Source organism: Carcharhinus amblyrhynchos, chromosome 2, assembly GCF_965287045.1.
Source record: "Carcharhinus amblyrhynchos chromosome 2, sCarAmb.v2.hapA, whole genome shotgun sequence".
NCBI classification, from domain to species: Eukaryota; Metazoa; Chordata; class Chondrichthyes; order Carcharhiniformes; family Carcharhinidae; genus Carcharhinus; species Carcharhinus amblyrhynchos.
The window spans coordinates 63,498,343-63,520,301 of NC_137325.1; the positions used below are offsets into that span (position 1 = coordinate 63,498,343).

Sequence of the window (21,959 nt, forward strand, 5' to 3'; positions counted from 1 at the left end):
TCACCAACCATGTTTCTGCCTTCTCTTTATCTATGCAAGATTCTCCCAGGTATATTGTGCCTGCCTAATGCCGAAAGGTAAGACAAATCCACAAGATCCAAAGGGTTTAATTTTTAAAATCAATCATAGGTGGTATAAGTGTGAACTGAAACTGGGTGTACATTTACCTGAAATAATTCTTGGGAATGTTTGAAGAATAATTGTTTAATTTAGAGTTGCTGTACCATATATTTTAAAAACAATAACTGATCGTTTTAAATTGAGAGTCTACCTAAAAGGAAAACTAAAGTTCAAAAATAATTTGTTTCAACATGCATTTTTGATTTTTCATCTAAAAGCAGTGTATATTTTTCTAGTGACTATGCAATTGAATGTTAATTTGATAACAAATAATTTGTACCAAATTATGTAATTCTACTAGATTGAATGAGAAATTTAGTGGTCCTTTGGGGTCGAAGTACAAAGTGGGGAAAAAAATTTCATTTTGTATAGTGGCTGTGAAAATCAATATCTAGCATTCAGTGCAGCTAGCAATGCAACTGCAATGCTGCTATAATCTCCCTACAGTAAATGCTAATAACGCTCTGTGGGAACACAAAGACTGCTGCACTATGTTTCCTATCATGTTACTTTCCATTATAAGCCTGAACGTTTGCTGCAGATCTCTCTCTGCCTTAAATATGTGATGGAAAGAAAAACAGGTGGAGGAAAAAAATCAAATCAACCAAAGAAATCAAAAATACACAAAGACTCATAACAGATTCATCATGAATTAATAGAGTGCAAAGTCACCAGGATATTGTGTTTTCTAACATTTCATTTAAAAACAAAACTTCTCTGACTTCTACTAGCAAGGACTATTGGTTCTAATCTCTCCATTGGTCCCAATTCCTTCACTGGCATGAAATTGATATCCAACAATCCTAATTAAATATCATCAATATCACCACAAGATTACAGCCATTTAAGAGGGCTCCACACCATATTCACAAGGAAACTTCAGATGGACAGTAAATGGTACCAAACTAGATATCCTAAGAATAAAATAAATTATGTATTTTTCCTCAATCCATTTCACACCATTTCCCCTCTCTCATTAGTAACTGATCTGTTACGCCATCTTTATTTTAGGAAGAGGTAAAGGAAAATACACAATTTTTAAAAAAGTAAAATTAGTCTGTACATTTATTTTTAAATTTTAACAGTTTTAGGGAATGGAAAATAAAGATTTCTGTTTAGATTGTTACAAAATGAAAATGTCTTATCTTTGTGAAAGCAATTTCTTCTTGTCTGTTTTTTGCTTTGTATAACTATACTTTCCTGCTTTTGTATTAATGCACAATTCTATTTATTCTTTTCTGTTATTACCCATCATCTTATTCTCTTCTTTACATATCTTACACTCACGTGTGCATTTTGTGTCTTTGGTTCTCTCTCTATTTGAATGTTTTTCTTAATTCTTCATGTCAAAGTCCTTTTTATTGCACATATCCTTTCCTTTTCAAGGCCTGGGCTCACAACTTCAAATTATTACAAGTCCAATATCAGGACTTGAATACATAATCCAGGTCGACACTCCAGGGCATTATTGAATGGTTGCTGCGTTGGTGAAGATATGGTACTTCTGCTGTGATATCAAATTGAAGCTGCTTCTGCCTGCACTAGCAAACGTTGACTATCACACAGCACTGTCCATGGAAACCTTCCTCTAACTGTTTTATTCATCACTCTGGTTTTTGTGGAATCATATATAAATGGGCTCTTGTTTTAGCTTACATAGTAAGAGTTACTTCTGTTGAAAATGATAAATACAAAGGAATAGCAAGATTTTTTCATCTTTCAGCAAGTTTATCTTTAGATTCTTCGACGTTGCTTTGGTGGTTTTATTTGTGGTAACTCAGCTTCTGTTGTAGGAACGGACAATACCTTGAGAAAGCAACAAGAAAAAATATATTTTAAATGATAAATTTATCCAGTTTTAAAAAAAATGTTAGTTTTAAACAAAACTCTCTTAAGCAAAGCAAAATATCTTAATTATTCCTTTAAAATTTGCTTTTCATTACATCCATCCACCCATCTTTCTTGCTTAAAAATCACAAGCAAGTAGTTTGTGCCCAGGCCTCTGCCTACCCCATTCCATTCATGAACTAATCACTAGGATGTATGGAACAACAGCTGTGTGACACTATTTCAGAACACTAGCCTCCTCTCATTGCTGTCTGCATGGAAATCTCCATGTGCCACTTCGTGCTTGCTTTCCTGTGAAGGAGAGCAGTTGTTACATAAGAAAACCACAGGTCAACCAGTTTTGAAGTCCTGTAAGATTTTCTTTTAGTTCTTAAATCATAAAATACATAGAATTTACAAGATGGAAACAGACAAGTCAGCTCAATTCATCTATGTTGATAATTATCATATCTACACAAATAAGCCTGAAATTTCCTGTATATTTACGTACACATGACCAATCTGGGTGCAGACAAATCAAATACGTGGCCTGAAAGATTTGGATGTTACATTCATTAGTATAACATGCCCAAATCTCTTCAATCTTTTACAATTGACCAGTGACCCTCTGCCCACATTAATGGTTCTGCTCTGGGAGTGACAGCTTTGTATATGTGTGTTACGGCAACTGCTCTTACTGGCTTTCCAAATTACAGCCAAATTTTCAAGCACAAGAGGAAGGAAGAGGAATTGTTCAGACATTTTACTTCACTTCAAAAAAGAAGTGCTGGTGAGCATTTAATAAAAAAAATCGTCACTGAAATCAGCCCTGTATTTTCCATTTCTTTGAATGGATTCTTATGGCATCAGTACAAGTCATACTAAAATTGAAAAACTTCTTCAAATGAAGGTTCTTAAACATGTGCTAATTGTGTACAAATGATAGTTGAATAAGAATTGAAGTTTCAACTCCTAAAGAGAAAAAAATAATTTTGCTCTTGTAAGGATTACATATGCTAAGTCCATTTTATGTTTAGGTATATTCTATTGAGATTTACAATAAATTTTAGTGCAAATCAATCAAATTGATGTCAGAATGGGTGCATAGGCAGTGCCCCAGAAAAGGATTCCCAGTCATCACATTTAGCTACCATGTTCCCAATATTCTGTCATGGGCCTAAGGTTGTAAAAAGCATACCTTTGTAAGTTTATTTCTGATCAAAGTAGCAGAGACATTTAAGGAATTATCGCCCATGTCCACCTTTGGTATTTCTGGAAGTTTTGGTCCTATAACCACAGTACTATCAATATCCAATTCATCAAAAAATTTAATATTCATCTGTTGATGTATTTTCTTCCTGTCCTGCAGCTGAGTAGTCCTGGGAACAAACCTAGAGACACAAGTCTTAATATTAGGGATCCAGCTTTCTTTTTCAGACCTCCGAGAGTCCTTACAATCATAAGATTTGTCCAAATGCTGGTTGTGAAAACAAGGTAACTCAGATTCAAAACATGATGAGGTTTGTGTGTGAAAAGGGATGTCTTTTGGAATTGTTTCATGCGATAACGATGTTTGACAATATTCTTGTTTGACCCTTGATATGGATGAAGATACTCGATTGTCTGGAAGTGGTGGAGGCAATAACATTGGGTAACCATACATAGAATTGGTATTCTGCTTCTGCTGAGTAGGTTCCAAACTTCCACCATGCTCAGACTTTCCAGAAAATGCTTCCCCTGTGACATTTGGTAATGTAACTGGATTTTCAACTTTCTTTTCTGCCTTATACAGGTCTTTATCTAAAAGGACAAATTTGAAAAAAAATGATAAATATTTGTTTGCAAGTTAGCTACTACAAATTTCCTCATATATACATACCTAACATGGATGACAAACTTCATTGTGGAATGTAACAGATCACAACACAAGATAGTATGGTAAAAATTGGCACTGTTGCACTCCAACAGAAACAGACACAACTTGAAGTTCACTATTTTAAGGCTCAGTTGCTAGCAATCTTAACAGAATTAGAAAGTTGATCAATTCAAGCTCTATTCCAGGATGAATACAAAATCTCAACCAAAGCTGGAATGCAATATTGGGGTGATGTTAAATTGAAGCCTCGTGGCCTGCTCAGGTGGATGCACAAGTTCCTGTGCAATTCATTTGAAGAGAAACACGGAGTTTCACCCAACACCCTAGCCAATATTTATCCTTCATCCACATCACTAAACCAAACATCATTCTCTCATTGCTGTCTGTGAGATTTTGTGCACAAAGTGGCTGCTGTGTTTCAAGCATTATTACAACAACATTGAGTTGCATAAATATTTCATTGGCTGTAAACTGTTGAGACATTGAGGTGATACACAAATGCAAGTATTTCCATTTTCTTATAGCTAATTTAATTTCTGCTCAGCTATTCTGCATTGTATGTCGCGAAGGCTGAGCTGAATGGTCACAGGCATTCGACCTCTGATCTTCGGGTAAGCGTTCTCCAAGATAGCCTTCACGAAACATGACAATGCAGAGTCACTGAGTAGAGACTGATAGCCAAGTTCCGCACACGAGGATGGCCTCAACTGGGATCTTGGGTTCATGTCACACTATCTGTAACCCCCACGACTTGCCTGGGCTTGCAAAATCTGACTAACTGTCCTGGTTGGAAACAATACACACCTCTTTAACCTGTGCTTAACCCTCTCTACACTCACATTGTCTATACCTTTAAGACTTAATTACCTGTGAAGACTCGCATTCCAACCATTATTTTGTAAACCGAGTTTGTGTCTTTATATGCCCTGTTGGGGAATAGAACTCCCACTTACCTGACGAAGGAGCAGCACTCCGAAAGTTAGTGGCTTTTGCTACCAAATAAACTTGTTGGACTTTAACCTGGTGTTGTGAGACTTCTTACAATGTCTTTCATACCATGTATCATTCTAGTAAAACCCCTTTGCACCATCAGATATCCATGACCTTCTTAAAAGTAATATCCAGAATTAGCCACAATACTCCCAACAATGGTCTAACTGGTGTTCTATAAAGATTTAGCCAGCCTTTCTTATTTTTGTACCTCTTTTTAATTAAAAAAAATTCTGTATGCCTTTTTAAAATCTTCTGAAAAAGACTTGTACATAAGCACCCCATGTCTCTCTGCTCCTGCACCACCTTTAAAATTGTATTTAATTTACTGCCTCCCCTCATTCTTCCATTAAATTTCATCTGCTGTGTTACTACCCCCATGTCCTCTTGAAGTCTGTTACTACCATCCTCATTGGTTTACATTTCCAAGAATGCTGGTTATAGTTGACAGATTTTATCTAAAGAGAAATGTAACGTTTTACTAAATACTAAAAATAACTTCAAAATTCTAATTTAATCCATGCAAATTAGCAAAATTTTACTAACTACCAAAGTACATTTAATGCATACTATTGAGAAAACAGACTTTTGACGCTTTTTGGCTTGCACTCATCATAACACTTTGCACAAATACCAATAGTAAAAGGAACAACAGTTTAAACTGTGTGATAAGAGAGTGCAGATTGTTTGGCAAATGGGCTCTTATTGATAGAGGCATTGTCACAGGGAACACACCAGAGGACAGATAACTGCCAAATTTCTGTTCAAATTCAAATCAGGTAGGATGGTTCTGATTGGTTCATCCACTTTGACCAGGGAATGTCTGCCCCAAGCTTTTGTTTAGTTGGAAAAGGCACAATGCACAAACATGCTCTTTCTGTCCGCAAAGGACCATGCTATGTGTGGCTTCTAGCATGTGTAAGTAAGCCACAGTGTGAGTCCAACTGATAATCTTAAATTGGTTGTCAGTGTAATTCCTAACACAATCAGGAATATTTAGCAAGTGTTGTCCAATTGCAGAATCCACATCTAATGTTGGACATTATGTTTTGAGATTTGCAAGCAGGCTGGTTGGGTACACTGTACTTTTGTGAATACCTGAAGGGATGTGCTGTTTGATACAATCTGCCAGTCACTGGCACATAAGGCCTACATACCTGGCATCATACCAGCACTGGAAGTCTGATACTCAGATGGTACATGTGCTATATTTGAATCTGCAGCTGCAAGAACTTTCTTACACACTTAATGGGCCCCATCCTGCACTCAAATTCACCTTGAAATGGAACAATTAAATGAGCTCTATTTTCTTAAAGTGCTAGTTGAAAAAAACTATACCACTGTACTAGTTGTGAGAGGACACGTGGGGATGAGTGACCATAATAGAATTCTTTGTCAGGGTGGACAATGATGTAGTTGATTCTGATACCAGGATCCTGGATCTCAATAAAAGTAACTACGATGGTACGAGGCATGAATTGGCCATGATAGACTGGGAAACATGACTGAAAGGAAAGATAGTGGACAGGAAATGGCAGACATTTAAAGAATGAATGTGGACTCCAGAAGTTGTTTATTCCTTTTTGGTGCAAGAGTGTTAAAGGAATTGTGGCCAAACCATGGCTTTCAAGGGAAATTAGTAGTGTCAGATTCAAGGAAGAAGCATTTAATTGGCAAGAAAAAGAAATAGGCCTGAGGATTGGGAGCAGTTTACAATTCAGCAAAGGAGGGCCAAGGGATTGATTAAGATGGGAAAAGTGAAGAATGAAAGTAAGCTTGTGGGGAACATAAAAACTGACTGTAAAATTTTCTATTGTTATGTAAAGAGAAAAAAAATTAACAAACATGAACGCAAGCCCCTTACAGTCAGAAAGGGGTGAATTCGTAATGGGGAATAAACAAATGGCTGAGGAATTAAATTTGTGCTTTGCTTCACTCTTCACAAAGGAGGACATGAATAATGTGCCAGGAGTGCTGAGAGAAATATGTTTTTGTGAGGAGCTGAAGGAAATCAAGATTAGTAGCAAAATGATTTTGGGGAAATTGATGCGATTGAAGGTGGGTAAATCTCCAAGTCCTGATAATCTTCATCCCAGAGCACTTAAGGAAATGGCCCTGGAAATAGCAGATCCATTGGTGATTATTTTCCAAAATTCTTTGGACTCTGGAATGGTCCTATAGATTGGAGTGTAGCTAATGTAAGCCCGCGACTCAAAAAGGGAGCGAGAAAACAGGGAATTATAGACAGTGAACCTAACATTGATTAGAACAAAGAACAACACAGCACGGGAAATAGGCCCTTCGGCCCAACGAGCCCGCGCTGCCATTTTAACATCGAGTCCCCCCTCCACCCATGACCCTTGTCTACGCTTATGGCATTCCACATTGAGGGAAGACTAATTTAGGGACAATTTGTTACACCAACCCACACAAGCACAGGGAAAATGCGCAAACTCCCGCAGACACTGGCCCAAATCCATGTATCTGCACAGCAAACAGTGATAGTCACTGAGCTGTCATGTTGCCTAGCATCTGGTCCAGTTCAAGTGTACACTAACGATGTGAAGTACTAGGCTACTCTTGAAACAACCAAGAGCAGCCCTCGTACGACCCATCGAATGTATGCCCCTTGTTGGACAACAAGACGGACTGAAGCACCTGTGGATTAAAAGAGAAAAACATCAATACCATGCACATCCTTATACAAACATTTAAGGGAATCCCCAGAAGCTCAAAAGTAAAACAAGTGAGCCAGAAAATATGCTGGAAGGTCCATAGGAATCAATTGATTCCCAGGGACGTCCCATGGCACCTGAACCTTATTTAAAACAGTCTCCTATATCCTTCCATCTCCATCCCGCTTATGTGCCTATCTAAGTAACTCGTAAACAACTCCAACATGCCTGCCTCCACCACCTTGCTTGGCAGAGCATTCCATACCCCTACTACCCTTTGTGTGAAAAACCTCCCTCTAACATCCAAATTATACCCCCCCCCCCTCACCCTAAGCCTGTGGCCCCTCGTAATGTGCGTTTCCCACCTAGGAAAAAGCTTACCACTGTTTAGTCTATCTATACCATTCATAATCTTATATACCTCTATTAGATCTCCCCTCAGTCGCCGTCTTTCAAGGGAAAACAGCCCCAATTTGCCCAACCTTTCCTCATAACCCAGTCCTTCCATACTAGGCAGCATCCTGGTAAACCTCCTCTGCACTCTCTCCAGGGTCTCCACGTCTTTCCAGTAGGAAGGCGACCAGAACTGGACGCAGTACTCCAAATGCGGCCTAACCAACGTTCTATACAACTGCAACATTAGACTCTAGCTCTTATACTCTATACCCCTTCCTATAAAGGCTAACATACCATAAGCTTTCTTCACAACTTTCTCCACTTGTACTGCCACCTTCAAAGACTTGTGCACTTGCACCCCCAGGTCCCTCTGCGTTTCTATACTCTTTATAGGTCTACCCTTTATCATATAACTCCCCCCTACAGTATTTCTCCCAAAATGCATCACCTCACATTTATCAGGATTAAATTCCATCTGCCATTTATCTGCCCAATATACCAGCCTATTTATATCCCGTTGTATTGCCTGACACTGGTCCTCACTGTCCGCCAATCCAGCCATCTTCGTGTCATCTGCAAATTTGCTGATCACACCACGTACTCCCTCTTCCAAGTTATTTATGTATATTACAAGTAGAAGAGGTCCCAGTACTGAGCCCTGAGGCACACCACTAGTGACAGACCTCCAGCTAGAAAAGGACCCTTCCACTACCACTCTCTGTCTCCTATTACCAAGCCAGTTATCAATCCATCTAGATACCGGTCCTTGTATTCCATGAGCCTTAACCTTTTCAACCAACCTACTATGAGGAACTTTGTCAAACGCCTTACTGAAATCCATATAGACGACATCAACGGCTCATCCTTCGTCGACCGTTTTTGTCACCTCCTCAAAAAATTCTACCAGATTCGTAAGGCTAGACTTCCTCTTAACAAAGCCATGTTGTGTATCCCTAATCAGATCGCAACGTTCTAAACGCTCATACATTCTATCCCTAAGAATCCTCTCCATCAACTTGCCTACCACTGACGTCAAACTCACCGGCCTATAGTTACCAGGGTTATCCCTTCTCCCCTTTTTAAACAATGGTACCACGTTCGCTATCCTCTAGTTCTCTGGGACCTCACCTGTGTCCAAAGAAGAGACAAAGATTTGCCTCAGAGGCCCAAGGGGCCTCTGATACTGGGGAAGTTGCTAGAGTCTATTATTAAGGATTTCATAACTCAGCATTTGGAAGGCAGTGGTATAATCAAAGTCAGTATAGATTTACGAAAGGGAAATCATGCTAGACGTATCTATTGGAATTTTTTGAGGATGTAACTAGTGGAGTTCTCCGAGGTGAACCAGTGAATATGGTTTTTTTAGACTTTCAGAAGGCTTTCAACAAGGTTTCACATGACAGACTATTATGTAAAGTTAAAGTACATGGGATTACAGTTAATGTCTTAAAATGGATAGAAAGCTGGTTAGCAGATAGGGAGCAAGGAGTTGGCATAAATGTGTCTTTTTCTGATTGGCAGTCAGTGACTAGTGGGTTTTGCATGGATCAGTACTGGGACCCTAATTGTTCACACTAGATATTAATTAATTGGAAGAAGGAACTGAATGTATTATCTCCAAATTTGCAAATGATACAAAGTTGGGTGGGAGGGTGAGCTGTGAGAAGGATGCAAAGATGCTTCAGCATGAATTTTTCAGGTTTTTTGGGCATCTGCATGACAGATGCAGTATGTAGATAAATGTGAGGTTATCCACTTTGGTAGTAATAATAGAAAGACAGATTATTGCTTGAATTGGTGTAAATTGAGAGAGGTGGATACTCAACGAGACCTTGGAGTCCTCGTGCATCACTGGAAGTAAGCGTGCAGGTACAGCAGGCAGTAAAGAAGACAAATGGTATGTTGTACTTCATAGCGAGAGGATTCGGGGATAGAGATAGGGATGTTTTGCTGCAATTGTAAAGGGTGTTGGTGAGGTCACATCTCGAGTAGTGCGTGCAGTTTTGGTGTCCTTATCTGAGGAAGGATGTCCTTGCTATAGAGGGAGTACAGAAAAGGTTTACCAGGTTGATTCCTGGGATGGCAGGTCTGTCATATGAGGAGAGACTATGTCTGTTAGGATTATATTCACTGAAGTTTAGAAGAGTGAGAGGGGATCTCATAAAAAGTTAAATTCCAACAGGGTAGACTCAGAAAGAATGTAACCAACGGTGAGGGTGTCCAAATCTAGGAGTCATAGTTTGAGGATAAGTGGGTAAACCTTTAAGAACTGAGGTGAGGAGAAATTTCTTTGCTCAGAGAGTGGTGAATGTGTGGAATTCACTACCACAAATATAGTTGAGGCCAAAATGTTGTCTGATTTTAAGAAGAGATTTGATATAGCTCTAGGGGCTAAAGGGATCAAGGGATATGGCAGGAAAAGGAGGGGGGGGGCAGGAAATCAGGATACTGAATTTGATGATTTGCCATGTGGCTAAGATCAAGTGTAATATCGACATACTGCGCTTGATTGTAGTCATCAGGTTACATTTTAGCTTCATTTTAAGCAATTTTTAAAAGCGGCATCTCGGCCTTTTGGCTGAGATGCAAATGAGATCAAGCCTTGGAGGAGGAGCAATGCCTACTCCAATCAGCTTGGATCATGTAGATCAAGCCCATGACAGGCGGAGAGAACCCTGTCTTGTCAGCTTGGATCGGGAATGTTTCACCTGGTTCAGACTCTGAATTGGACTTGATTGGATTGAATTGAATTGGAATAAAATTAAAAAAAAATGAAAGGTGGAAGGGCCAAATGGCCTATTACTGCTTCTAGTTTCCAGGTTTCTATGTCTCCATGTCTTTTTGTTTTCCAGCAACATTGAAGTAATATACCACCAAATGACAAATGATGCATGTTGATTAAAGTTCTACGAATTTAAGAGTAGGAAAGTAGCTATAAGTTTTGAAATAACAAAAGCAACATTTTATTTCAGAGACCACTATGCAAAAGAAGCTAGCATAAATGACTAATAAATTCTTGTAAGAAGCAACAAGCATTAATGTAAAATGCTTGTGTAGCCTTTTCAAAAAAGCAACTTGCTTAAAAGTTTTATGTTCTAACCTGAAGTAATCCTTCAAATTAGTGCTTTGTTTTGTAATTGTTTACATATAGGTTTTGGGCCTCCATTATATTTAGTAATTGCCCATCAAAATCAACCCTTGAAGTGCCTTGGGGTACAGGCTTCCCAGTTGTTTAGATGTCAGGCAGTATCTTGAGTCTACACTCTCAGTGCGTGAGATCCCTAGAGGGGGTTCAAAATCTGGCGAAAACCAAAAAACCACATATCTAGTTGGTGAGATCATGATCTTTCATTTCTCCACCCTCATTGTACCAGATGTGATTATAATAAATTCAAACATAATTATACTCGCCTCCTTTCCTCGCCAAATTATCTACCCACTCCTCGCTATATTTTCATACCTTGCTGCCATGACATCAATGAGGTCCTCGACAGATTTGGTCATATATGATTCTGACAAAGGGATCCCTCCATGATTGCAAAGTTCAATATAGCCCCTGGGGGGAAGAGTGCCAAACTGTATCTAAAAAGCTTCAGACAGCAGCAATGAGCCTCTTTAAACTTGTTTAGTTCTTTTATGGAAGTCACTGGTAAGATGAGCATTTATTGCCCATTCCTAGTTGCCCTTGAGAAGGTGAGCTGCCTTCTTGAATCGCTGCAGTCCATGTACTGTGAGTTAACACACAACGCCATTAGGGATGAAATTCCAGGACTTTGCCTAGCGGCTATGAACAAACGACAATATATTTCCAAGTCAGGAGGGTGAGTGGCTTTGGGATGGGGGCGGGTATTCCCATGTATCTGTTGCCCTTGTCCTGCTAGTTGGAAATGGTCGTTGTTTGGAAGGCGCTGTCCAAGGATCTTTGGTGAATTCCTGTTGTGCATCTTATAGATAGTACATAAGAACATAAGAAATAGGAGCAGGAGTAGGCCATCTGGCCCTTCGAGCCTGCCCCGCCATTCAATAAGATCATGGCTGATCTGTCGTGGCTCAGTTCCACTTTCCGGCCCTCTCCCCATAACCCTTAATCCCCTCTCTTATCAAAAACCCATCAACCCGCTTCTTGAAAATATTTAGCGAGGCAGCCTCCACCACTTCAACGGGTAGAGAATTCCAGAGATTCACCACCCTTTGAGTGAAGAAGTTCCTCCTCAACTCCGTTCTAAACCGCTCCCCCTTTATCTTGAGGCTGTGCCCCCTAGTCCTAGTGTCTTTTTTGAGCGGGAAGAGTCTCTAGTGTCAGTGGTAGAGGAAATGGATGTGGATAAAGCAGTCCGCAGTTAAGCGGGCTGCTTTATCCTGATGGTGTCAAGCTTCTTGAGTGTTTTTGAAACTGCAGGCAAGCGTATTTCATCACACTCCTGACTTGTGCCTTGGAGATGGTGTCAGGCTCTGGAAAGTCAGGAGGTGATTTACTCGTCATAGTATTCTTAGCCTCTGACCTGCTCCTGTGGCCCTGGTATTTATGTTGCCAGTCCAGCTGAGTTTCTGGTTAATGGTAACCCCAAGGATGTCACCAGGATTAGACCAAACAACATACAGCACTGTTGCTATCCTAGTGCTAGGGTGCTCTCTTAAATGGCACAATTGCAAGTGCTGTGAAAAGAAACATTGAATTCAATTTTAGGTTACTTGCTGTTGCCAAAGGAAGTTTGTAGACCTACATCTGGTCCTTTGGGGAAAATTAGATAATCAAATGCAAAAGAAACCTCACAAAATAATTTTCACTGCTAACTCTTCAGTTGTTATAATTTCATAAATAGAGTATTTGAACCAACCACGTGCAAGAGTGACACAGATTTTACATATATGACATTTTCAAGTATTCCAAACTCATAGATACAGCAACTTATTTTTTTAACACTGAAATACCTAAAATTGCATTCAGGGTGTCTGAAGCATGCTTTGCTATGGAAACATGAATGTATTATTTTAAATTGAAAAGACTTATGTTTTCATGTTATGAAATGAACTATTTTTTGGGTTTGTCGTAAAATGGCAGAAGATAAGTTACAAAAATGAAAAAAATATTCCATGCACAAACCTTTGTTGCTAGTTACCCTCATTATGTACCTTCTCCTCTCCTTTAATTTCTCCCTGGTATCCTCCACTGTTTCAAACTCTGGAGCATAACACACGTGAAGCAAACTACCAAAGAAACTTCGCTCATCTTGTTTGCGTTTTGCTATTCTGAGAAATGGTTGAAAGTATGGTCAAATGCTATTGTTATGCATTGGAGTAATCTTTATGTAACAAAACTTTATTTATAGAAAGCAGAATTACAGAAATAATGACATTAAATTGTGCTTTCAGGAAAACATGCAAATAGTGACTTATCTCAATATCTGAAGTAACATTTCTACAAAAGCAAAATATTCTTAAATAGCCATGAACAACTAAAAATGCAAAATGTTAAAAAGTGTAAGCTCTAATGCAAGTCAAAACACAGTAGTCCCACTTATACAATTCTCATCTTTTTACAAGATTCCCAGCGAGACTAAACATATGGTTAAAATTACCAGATTTAAAATCTTTTATCAATTTTAATTGTACCAAGTAGCAACTCTAAATTATTTCCTAATGGATTTTGGTTGTACTTGGCAGATGCTACATTCATCATAATGAAAACTAGCCATATTTAATTTAAAATTACATGAATTTGAAACATATAACTACCATTTGCATAACTTTCCTTGCAAGATTTTCAAGCACACATAAAATTTTAGATTACTTGAAAGATTGAACTACAGACTAAGGTTGCATACCATCCAGTGCTCATTTTACTGCCTAAAATAAAAAGCATATGTATTCTTAAATATACTTAATTTTTTTTGACTCAGACACATAATTAAAAATAAAACTGTTAAGTTGTTACTTTGGTTTGTCTTTTAATAAAGCAAGTTCACTACAATAATACTTTAATGCTGATAAGGTACAAAAAAAGTAACATGCTTGAGCGTTTTCACACCAAGAAAATTATCCCACATTACCTTGCACTCTGTAATCTTTGGTATTTGATATGATAAACTTCGGTGAATTCCTCAGCCGGGTACTCATGCAGTACTGAATACTCTTCAATGGTTCCATATAAAGCAAAAAGTTCAATCAGTTCCTTCATGACTCCCACAGCTGGCACTCCTTGTATTAGCAGGTGTCTTGATTCCAGATTTATTGTGTACACCTAGAACATTGTTAAACATCATTAATGTGAGGCAGACAAAGCTGATGACCTAATAATTGCTACTGCATTATTTTAGACTGATAATGTGGTCACGCAAAAAACAGAAGCCAGCATTATTTACACTTCCTGGATATTTTCTTTAATCTGATAAATAATGTCTAACATTACTGTATTTAACCAATATTCTTACACTGAAAAATTAATATTACACTCCAAATGAATTACATTTTTGGTTTAGCATTGATTTTGTTTTACAGTGCCCAGTGTGCTCCACCTAAAGACTGCTGGAATGAACACAACCAAGGTTTAAACTTGCGAAAGAAAAAACCTTCATAAAGTACTTTTCACAACCTCAGGATATCCCAAAGTGATTCAAGTTACAAAAATACTTCTGAAGCAGAGCAACTGTTAGCGGAGCAATTGTGTAAGACAGCAAGGCTTCACACGTAACACTGAGATAAATGAAATGACGATCTGTTCTGGTGATGGTTGACGAGCACATCTGATGGCTAGGCCATCAGAACTCCACTGCTCTTCTTCAAATACTGCCATTATAGCTTCAGTCAGTTGAAAGTCTTATCTGAAAGACAGCATCATTGACATCAGCCCTTCTATTACGCTGCACCAAGTATCAGCTTTGATTATGACGCCGATTCTGTAGTTAATAATAGTGAGGCTGTCAGCACTTACTGTTATCAGAGGGGAAAACTGAAAGCAATTTCTGTCATTGGATGAGGACGAGGTCAACTGTTCAAAGGTTGCAGACAGGTTTAGAAGGATGAAGAGGGAAAGTCAGTCACGTAGGATATCATTTGTGATTTGATAAAAGCCATTTCAGTATTGTTGGCATGGCCTCATGGGAGAGATTCAAACATGAAGCAACAGGGAAGATAAGCACAGATTTGGGCGGCAACAGCACATTCAAAGACTTGAGAAGATGATTGAAGATGGCCTGGTCATTTGCATGGACAGGGAGGCCAAGACTGTCCTATTCAGTAGGAGGGTGATTATAGCAGATTCAAAGAAAGAGTGATAGTACCCAAGGAGGGAGAACGTCAATGATCGCAACAAACAGAAGAGCCAATAAGGGAAGTTGAATAATCAGCAATTTAGTTGGGATCGGGTTGAGGAAGCAGGAAACAGGTTTGAAAATCAAATGAGCTTAGAAGGGGTTGCAGAGTTTAAATGGAGCAAGAGATTAAGGGAACATAGGAGGGCAGTGAACTCAGGGGAGAAACAGCATGAGAGATGGACATTGAAATAAGTCAGGATTATAAGTTGTTGCTTTGTTCAAGGACAAGACAGGAAAGCATGAAACTATGCTGGTCAAAAAACAGACACAGTACTTGGTGGGTGGTTAGTGAGCAAGACTTTAAACAAGGGGCAAGATGCTCAAAGACAAAACAATTGCCAAAAGAGTAGGGAAACGGACCAAGGCATGATTTGGTGATACCATTGTTGTAATGTTAGAGACGTGGAAAGTGGAGGTTGTAGCCAGATGGAAAAGCTTAATCAACTCTTCAAACAGGATTCCATTCAGGCCATGATGTTGGTGCAATCTCCATAGCATGTTCATGGATTGTAAAGGACTTATTCACAAGTGCAATAGACATTTCAAGGACAGAGAGATGGTAGTAGCTGATCTGCTGGCAGAGTTCAGAGGTCAGCTCTGGGAGAAGCAGGTTGGCCAGGGTAGAGGTTGGAGGAACAGTTCCCAGCAGGTTTGTTGGGCAGGAAGGTCTGTCAGAGAATAGGACAACTGGGGGTTGGTCCATGTAAAGAGTTAGTAACATGTGCCCCAAAGTCCTTTGAATGATGCCAAGTGAGGCACAAAGAGGAGTTAAGCCTCAAGAACAGTAGGAAGTTCAAGGAGTACTAAAGGTTTAGGTTACAGATAATGGTAAGGCAAAGTACCTAAAGGATGAGAAATGAAATGAAAGAGGACCAAAGAGTCTAGATAAGATAAAAAACAAAACATGATAGGATAAATAGTGGAAATAGAACAGATGGACTCAGATTTGAGCAGCAGCCAAAACATGTGAACAAACACAGAAAAACTCAAGTTACATAGGAAATAGGAAAAAGAGTAGGCCACTCGGCATCCTGAGCCTGCTCCACCATTCAGTTTCTACTTCAACGCCAATTTCCCACACCACCCCAAAATCCTGTTACGTCTTTAATATCTGGTAATCCCTCTGTAGAACATTACAGCGCAGTACAGGCCCTTTGGCCCTCGGTGTTGCACCGACCAGTGGAACCAACCTAATGACCCTCTAACCTAAACTATTCCAATGTTATCCATATGCCTATCCATTGACGATTCGAAAGCCCTTAAAGTTGGCAAGTCCACAACTGCTGCAGGCAGGGCATTCCATGCCCTTACTACCCTCTGAGAAAAGAACCTACCTCTGACATCCATCCTACAATTACCACTCCTTAATTTAAAGCTATGTCCCCTCGTGTTAGCCATCACCATCCGAGGAAAAAGGCTCTCACTGTCCAACCTATCCAATCCTCTGATCATCTTGTATGCCTCAATAAGGTCACCTCGTAACCTTCTTCTCTCTAATGAAAATAACCTCAAGTCCCTCAGCCTTTCCTCCATACCACCATACCAGGCAACATCCTGGTAAACCTCCTCTGCACCCTTTCCAATGCCTCCGCATCTTTCTTATAATGCAGTGACCAGAACTGTACGCAATACTCCAAGTGCGGCCGCACCTGAGTTTTGTACAGTTGCAACATGACCTCACGGCTCTGTAATTCAATCCCTCTACCAATAAAAGCTAACACGCCGTACGCCTTCTCAACAACCTTATCAACCTGGGTGCCAACTTTCAGGGAGCTATGCATGTGTACACCGAGATCTCTCTGCTCGTCAACACTACTAAGAGTCCTTCCATTAGCCCCATGTTCTGTATTCCTGTTACTCTTACCAGAGTGAATCACCTCACACTTTCCCGCATTAAACTCCATTTGCCACCTCTTGGCCCTGCTCTGCAGCTTATCTATGTCCCTCTACAAACTGTAACATCCAACCTCACTGTCTACAACTCCTCTGACTTTGGTGTCCTCAGCAAATTTACTAACCCATCCTTCTACACCCTCATCTAGGTCATTTATAAAAATGACAAACAGCAGTGGCCCCAAAACAGATCCTTGAGGTACACCACTTGTAACTGAACTCCAGGTTGAATATTTCCCATCAACCACCACCCTCTGTCTATCAGCTAGCCAATGCCTGATCCAAACTGCTAAATCACCCTCAATCCCACGCATCTGCATTTTCTGCAGTAGCCTACCATAGGGAACTTTATCAAACGCTTTGCTAAAATCCATATATACCACGTCAACTGCCTTACCCTTATCCACCTCTTTGGTCACCAGTATGCTCTGTTTTAAGCATACTCAACTGGGCTTTCACAGCCCCCGGGTAGGAATTCCAAAGAACCATTGGTCTCCAGGTGAACAAATTCCTCATCTCAGTCCTAAATAGCCTATTCCTTATTTCGAGACTGTTCCTCCTGGTACCTAACCCTCGCCAACGTAAACATCCTTCCTGCATCTACCTGTTTGTCCTGGAAGTAGTCTGGTGAATCTTTGTTGGACTTCCTTGAAGTAAGTGTATCATTTGTTGGGTAAGGGGACCAAAACTGCACACAACACTCAGGTGCAGTCTCACCAAGGTTCTATCCAATTGCAGTAAGATATATTTACTCCTATACTCCAATCATCTTCCAATAAAGGCCAACATACTATATTCTTTTTAGTGTCTGCTGCACTTGCTTGTTAGATATGAAAGTATGAAAAAGCAAGTAGGCCATTCGACCTCTCAAGCCTGCTCCATCATTTAATAAGCTCATGGTTGATCTGATAACCCTAAATCTGGATCCTCCTAGCCCTGATAACCTATCAGCCCCTTGCTTACCAAGAATCTATCCACTTTTGCCTTAAAAATATTAAAAGGTTCTGCTTCTGCCACTTTTTCAGCAAGAGAGTTCATGATCCTCAGGACATTTTTTTCAAAAAATGTTAACTTTCAGTGACTTATAACAAGGATTCCCAGATCCCTTTGAACAGCAAGACATCCCATTCAAGAAATACAGTTTTCCTGGCCAAAGTGGATAATTTCACATTATATTGTATCTGCAATGTTCTTGTACGTTTGCTTAGGCAGTCGAAATCCCCTTGAAGCCTCTTTGCATTCTCCATACAATTCAGATGTCCGCTTAGTTTTGTGTCATCAGCACGTAGGCCTATTTATATACGGATTTATATAGAGGGTATGCTAGCAATAAGTAAATGGTAGTGAGGAGACAACAGAAGGGATTCAACAGTTAAAGACAGATGTCCTGGGATGGGGTAAAGTTAAACAAGTTAGAGCAAAGCTGGTATGGAGAAATTGTTGTTCAGTTCAGAGACAGGTGTGTTGGAAGGATGAAGTCCCGAAGCCATTTCATGGGTAGCCTATTACACGACGTACTGATGACAGTATTTCGAAGAGAAACTAACATACAGAAGGTGTGGAGAATCAGTTACGCAGAGAAAAAAACGAAGTCGGAAATCACGATTAGATCCAGAAGCAAGAACATTATTTTATTTTTTCGTGATATGCGAGCACTGCCGGCCAGGCAAACATTTGTTGCTCAGATTGTGAAGAGGAGAAACAATATCCTCTGGGTGGGGAATGCAGGACGAAGCAAATCTTCCCATTCAAATTTGACCATTTAGCAGCGAAATCAAAAAGCATTTTCCAACACAAAGTGGAGATTTGGCACAGGCTCAATGCCTTGATAAATAATTTCAGAGACAGAGACAATCTAAGAAAACTCTAAAATCTCCGCAACTTTCCACAAGATGTTTCCAGGGGCGCCGGACAACCACGATCCGAATACGAATTACACTGAATTTAATCAGACAACAAGTCTTCCCAAACTAAGCATCGCGACCGTTACTGAAAACCAGGAACCAGTGACCCCGGCCCGGACTGGTTCCAAGCACCCCACACTCGGACAGCACCTACTTTGACAGCCCTCAGCCTCCGGCCTTCTCGGTACTTGGGCCGTGTAAAGCAGACGTTGTCTTGCTGATGGTGTTTCAACATCTCCGGAACTTGAGCAGCCATCTTCAAAAGGGAAGAGCAGTCCAACACCGACCGCTCGATGGCACAGCCCCTTTGGACGTCTCCCGCCTTCCTTGAGCGCCGATTGAGAACCTCGGGCAGCGATAGGCCAGTGGGATGTCAATCATGGGGTTGGGGGTCGAAGCCCGCGGGTGCCAGAGTCGGGGAGCGCGCAGCTTTAGTTTGAATCTGTGCGGCTAACGGAAAAAGCGAGCGGGAGAGTGTGTTCGCGGAACCGCCTCGTGATCGGAGGCCAGGTCCGCCAGCGGGCAGGATGCTGGGAGCCGGGGCCGTGTGTCTGCAGCTCCGGCTCAGCAACAACAAGGACTGCTTCCTGCACCTGGCATCGCAGCGAGCGTCGCAGCTCCGCCTGGAGGAGGTGATGGCCGTTGCTCATGGCAGTTTCTCTCTCCTTTTTGATTACATCTTGTAGCCCTATGGTGGTAGTAGGCCCATGGGTCGCGACCCCTTTCTAGATCATCTCTTGAGTCAGCTGAACTAACCATATTGGTGAGGGACTGAAGCCACGTACAGGCCGGATCGGGCAGGGCCGGCAGATTTCCATTCTTGGAAAGGACATTAGTGAACAAGCTGGATGTAAATCTTCCAGCATCTGGATTGTAAGAAACTGGGTGGCACAGTGGTTAGCACTGCTGCCTCACAGCAACAGGGACCCAGCTTCAGTTCTGGCCTTGGGTGACTGTGTGGAGTTTGCATATTAGAACCATAGAAATCCTACAGTGCAGAAAGAGGCCATTTGGCCCATCGAGTCTGCACCAACCACAATCCCACCCAGGCCTTACCCCCATATCCCAACATATTTACCCGCTAATCCCTCTAACCTACACATCTCAGGGCACTAAGGGGCAATTTTAGCATAGCCAATCTACCTAACCCGTACATCTTTGGACTGGGGGAGGAAACTGGTGCACCTGGAGGAGACCCACACAGACACGAGGAGAATGTGCAAACTCCACACAGACAGTGACCCAAGCTGGGAATCGAACCCAGGTCCCTGAAGCTGTGAAACTGCAGTGCTAACCACTGTGCCACCCCAACAGGGGGCTGCAACACTGTTCCCCTTGCGTCTGCATGCATTTCCTCCAGATGCTGTGGCTTCTCCTCATAGATGTGGAGATGTCAGTGTTGCATTGGGGTAAACACAATAAGAAGTCTCACAACACCAGATTAAAGTTCAGCAGGTTTATTTGGTAGCACAAGCTTTCGGATGTCGCTTCTTCAGACGAGTGAGGAGTTGTATTCACAAACAGGACATATATAGACACAAACTCAATTTACAAGATAATGGTTGGAATGTGAGTCTTTACAGGTAATCAAGTCTTAAAAGTACAGATGTTGTGAGTGGAGAGAGGGTTAAGCACAGGTTAAAGAGCTGTGTATTGTCTCCAGCCAGGACAGTTAGTGAGATTTTGCAAGCCCAGGCAAGTTGTGGGGGTTACAGATAGTGTGGCCGAGAGTGATGTGAGTGTGGAATGAGCTGCCGGATAAAGTGGTAAATGCGGGGTCACTTTTAACATTTAAGAAAAGCTTGGACGGGTTCGTGGATGAGAGGGGTGCAGAGGGATATGGTTCAAGTGCAGGTTGGTGGGACTAGGCAAAAAATGGTTTGGCACAGACAAGAAGGGCCAAAAGGCCTGTTTCTGAGCTGTAATTTTCTGTGTTTCTAAAGAAAATTTCTCATCTGACTCCTGGGTAACCATACAACTGATGACTGGCCCCACCCACGCGGTTCACCACATGCCACCCTACCCACTTACCACACCCACCCATTCATTCATCCATATGCCCATTCATTAACATTCACGCTAAACGTTTAAACACCTTACAACAGCTGATGCCTTAGAAAGGATGTGTGGCTTGTCTTCTCCCTGCAGTCCGATGCTGTGATGAAGTACTTTGTTGGATTGCATGCTCTGCATTTCTGAAGATGCCAGACTCAAATACCTTGGTAGAAATGCAGAGCAGAATTGAAAAGTACAAATGGAGTGGCAATCTGATGATAATTACTGCTTCACAGAAGATCCAAGCCTATAATCTGACAGTTTCATCATTTTTTTTACTAAACCCAACATTTTGTATTCCTTATTCTTTAAAAAGGGAGTATTTGGTGATGCCACAGCTGCTGAAGGGGCATTTCCAATTCATGCACAGTTGTAGTGTTAGTATTGATGATATAACCTTAATGTACCATCACATGCTATATTTTCTCCTTTTATTTATCCTCATTGTATTTGATGATTAAACATAGTAAATATAGTTTTTAAATAATGTTTGGAACCTCATTGCTATTGGACTGAAGAGCAGCAGCACTGATCCTGAGCCCCAGTGGTGAGACTGCACCTTGAGTACTGTGTACGGTTTAGGCAGCTAATTCAAGAAAGAATATACTTAAATTAGAAGTAGTTCAGAGAGGGTTCATTAGGCTGATTTTTGAAATGAAGGGATTGTTTAATGAGGAAAGGCCCATGTTCATCAAAGTTTAGCTTAATGAGAGATGATCTTCTTAAAACAAACATGGTGGTTAGCACTGCTGCCTCATAGTGGCAAGTTTGATTCTGGCCTTAGTTGACTGTCTGTGGAGTTTGTACGTTCTCCCTGTGTCTGTGTGTTTCCGCCAGGTGCTCTGATTTACTCCTATAGTTCAAAAATGTGCAGATTAGGTAGATTGGCCACAATCAGTATGTGGGACTA

At 40.7% G+C, this 21,959-nt stretch overlaps 2 protein-coding genes across 6 annotated transcripts in view; one reads left to right on the top strand and one right to left on the bottom strand.

Annotated features, from left to right (window-relative positions):
- Nucleotides 1–322: 322 nt before the first annotated feature.
- rbm48 (RNA binding motif protein 48) lies at nt 323–19,345 on the bottom strand. Of its 3 annotated transcripts, XM_080206746.1 has the most exons (6): nt 19,149–19,256; nt 14,477–14,705; nt 13,935–14,125; nt 12,989–13,134; nt 3,146–3,747; nt 326–1,926 (listed from the first exon to the last, which is right to left on the bottom strand). In XM_080206746.1, the coding sequence occupies exons 3-6, from the start codon at nt 14,060–14,062 to the stop codon at nt 1,855–1,857; spliced, it is 948 nt and encodes a 315-aa protein (XP_080062872.1). In that variant the 5' UTR covers nt 14,063–14,125; nt 14,477–14,705; nt 19,149–19,256; the 3' UTR covers nt 326–1,854. The 3 variants fall into 3 exon arrangements, with proteins under 3 accessions (XP_080062883.1, XP_080062863.1, XP_080062872.1); XM_080206737.1 differs by lacking the exon at nt 14,477–14,705 and having other exon boundaries at nt 325–1,926; nt 19,149–19,345; XM_080206757.1 differs by lacking the exons at nt 14,477–14,705; nt 19,149–19,256 and having other exon boundaries at nt 323–1,926; nt 12,989–13,129; nt 13,935–14,124.
- A 3-nt stretch (nt 19,346–19,348) lies between these two features.
- The window catches only part of pex1 (peroxisomal biogenesis factor 1), a 79,631-nt gene continuing 77,020 nt past the window's right edge, over nt 19,349–21,959 (top strand). Inside the window, exon 1 of one of the 3 annotated variants that reach the window (XM_080206713.1) lies at nt 19,349–19,626. In XM_080206713.1, coding sequence (XP_080062839.1) covers nt 19,522–19,626 — 105 coding nt within the window. In that variant the 5' untranslated portion in view covers nt 19,349–19,521. Of the gene's footprint in view, nt 19,627–20,361; nt 20,404–21,959 lie in introns of those variants that run through there. The other 2 variants (XR_013888920.1, XM_080206722.1) reach the window with 2 other exon arrangements.

Excerpts from the sequence above, each read along its gene's own strand:
- rbm48 (XM_080206737.1), bottom strand. The coding sequence starts at position 19,250 with ATGGCTGCTCAAGTTCCGGAGATGTTGAAACACCATCAGCAAGACAAC. Across the intron at positions 3,748-12,988 it reads GAGGGTAACTAGCAACAAAG|ATAAAGACCTGTATAAGGCA; the intron begins GTTTGTGCATGG and ends TTGTCCTTTTAG. Across the intron at positions 1,927-3,145 it reads TCAGAAATAAACTTACAAAG|GTATTGTCCGTTCCTACAAC; the intron begins GTATGCTTTTTA and ends TGCTTTCTCAAG.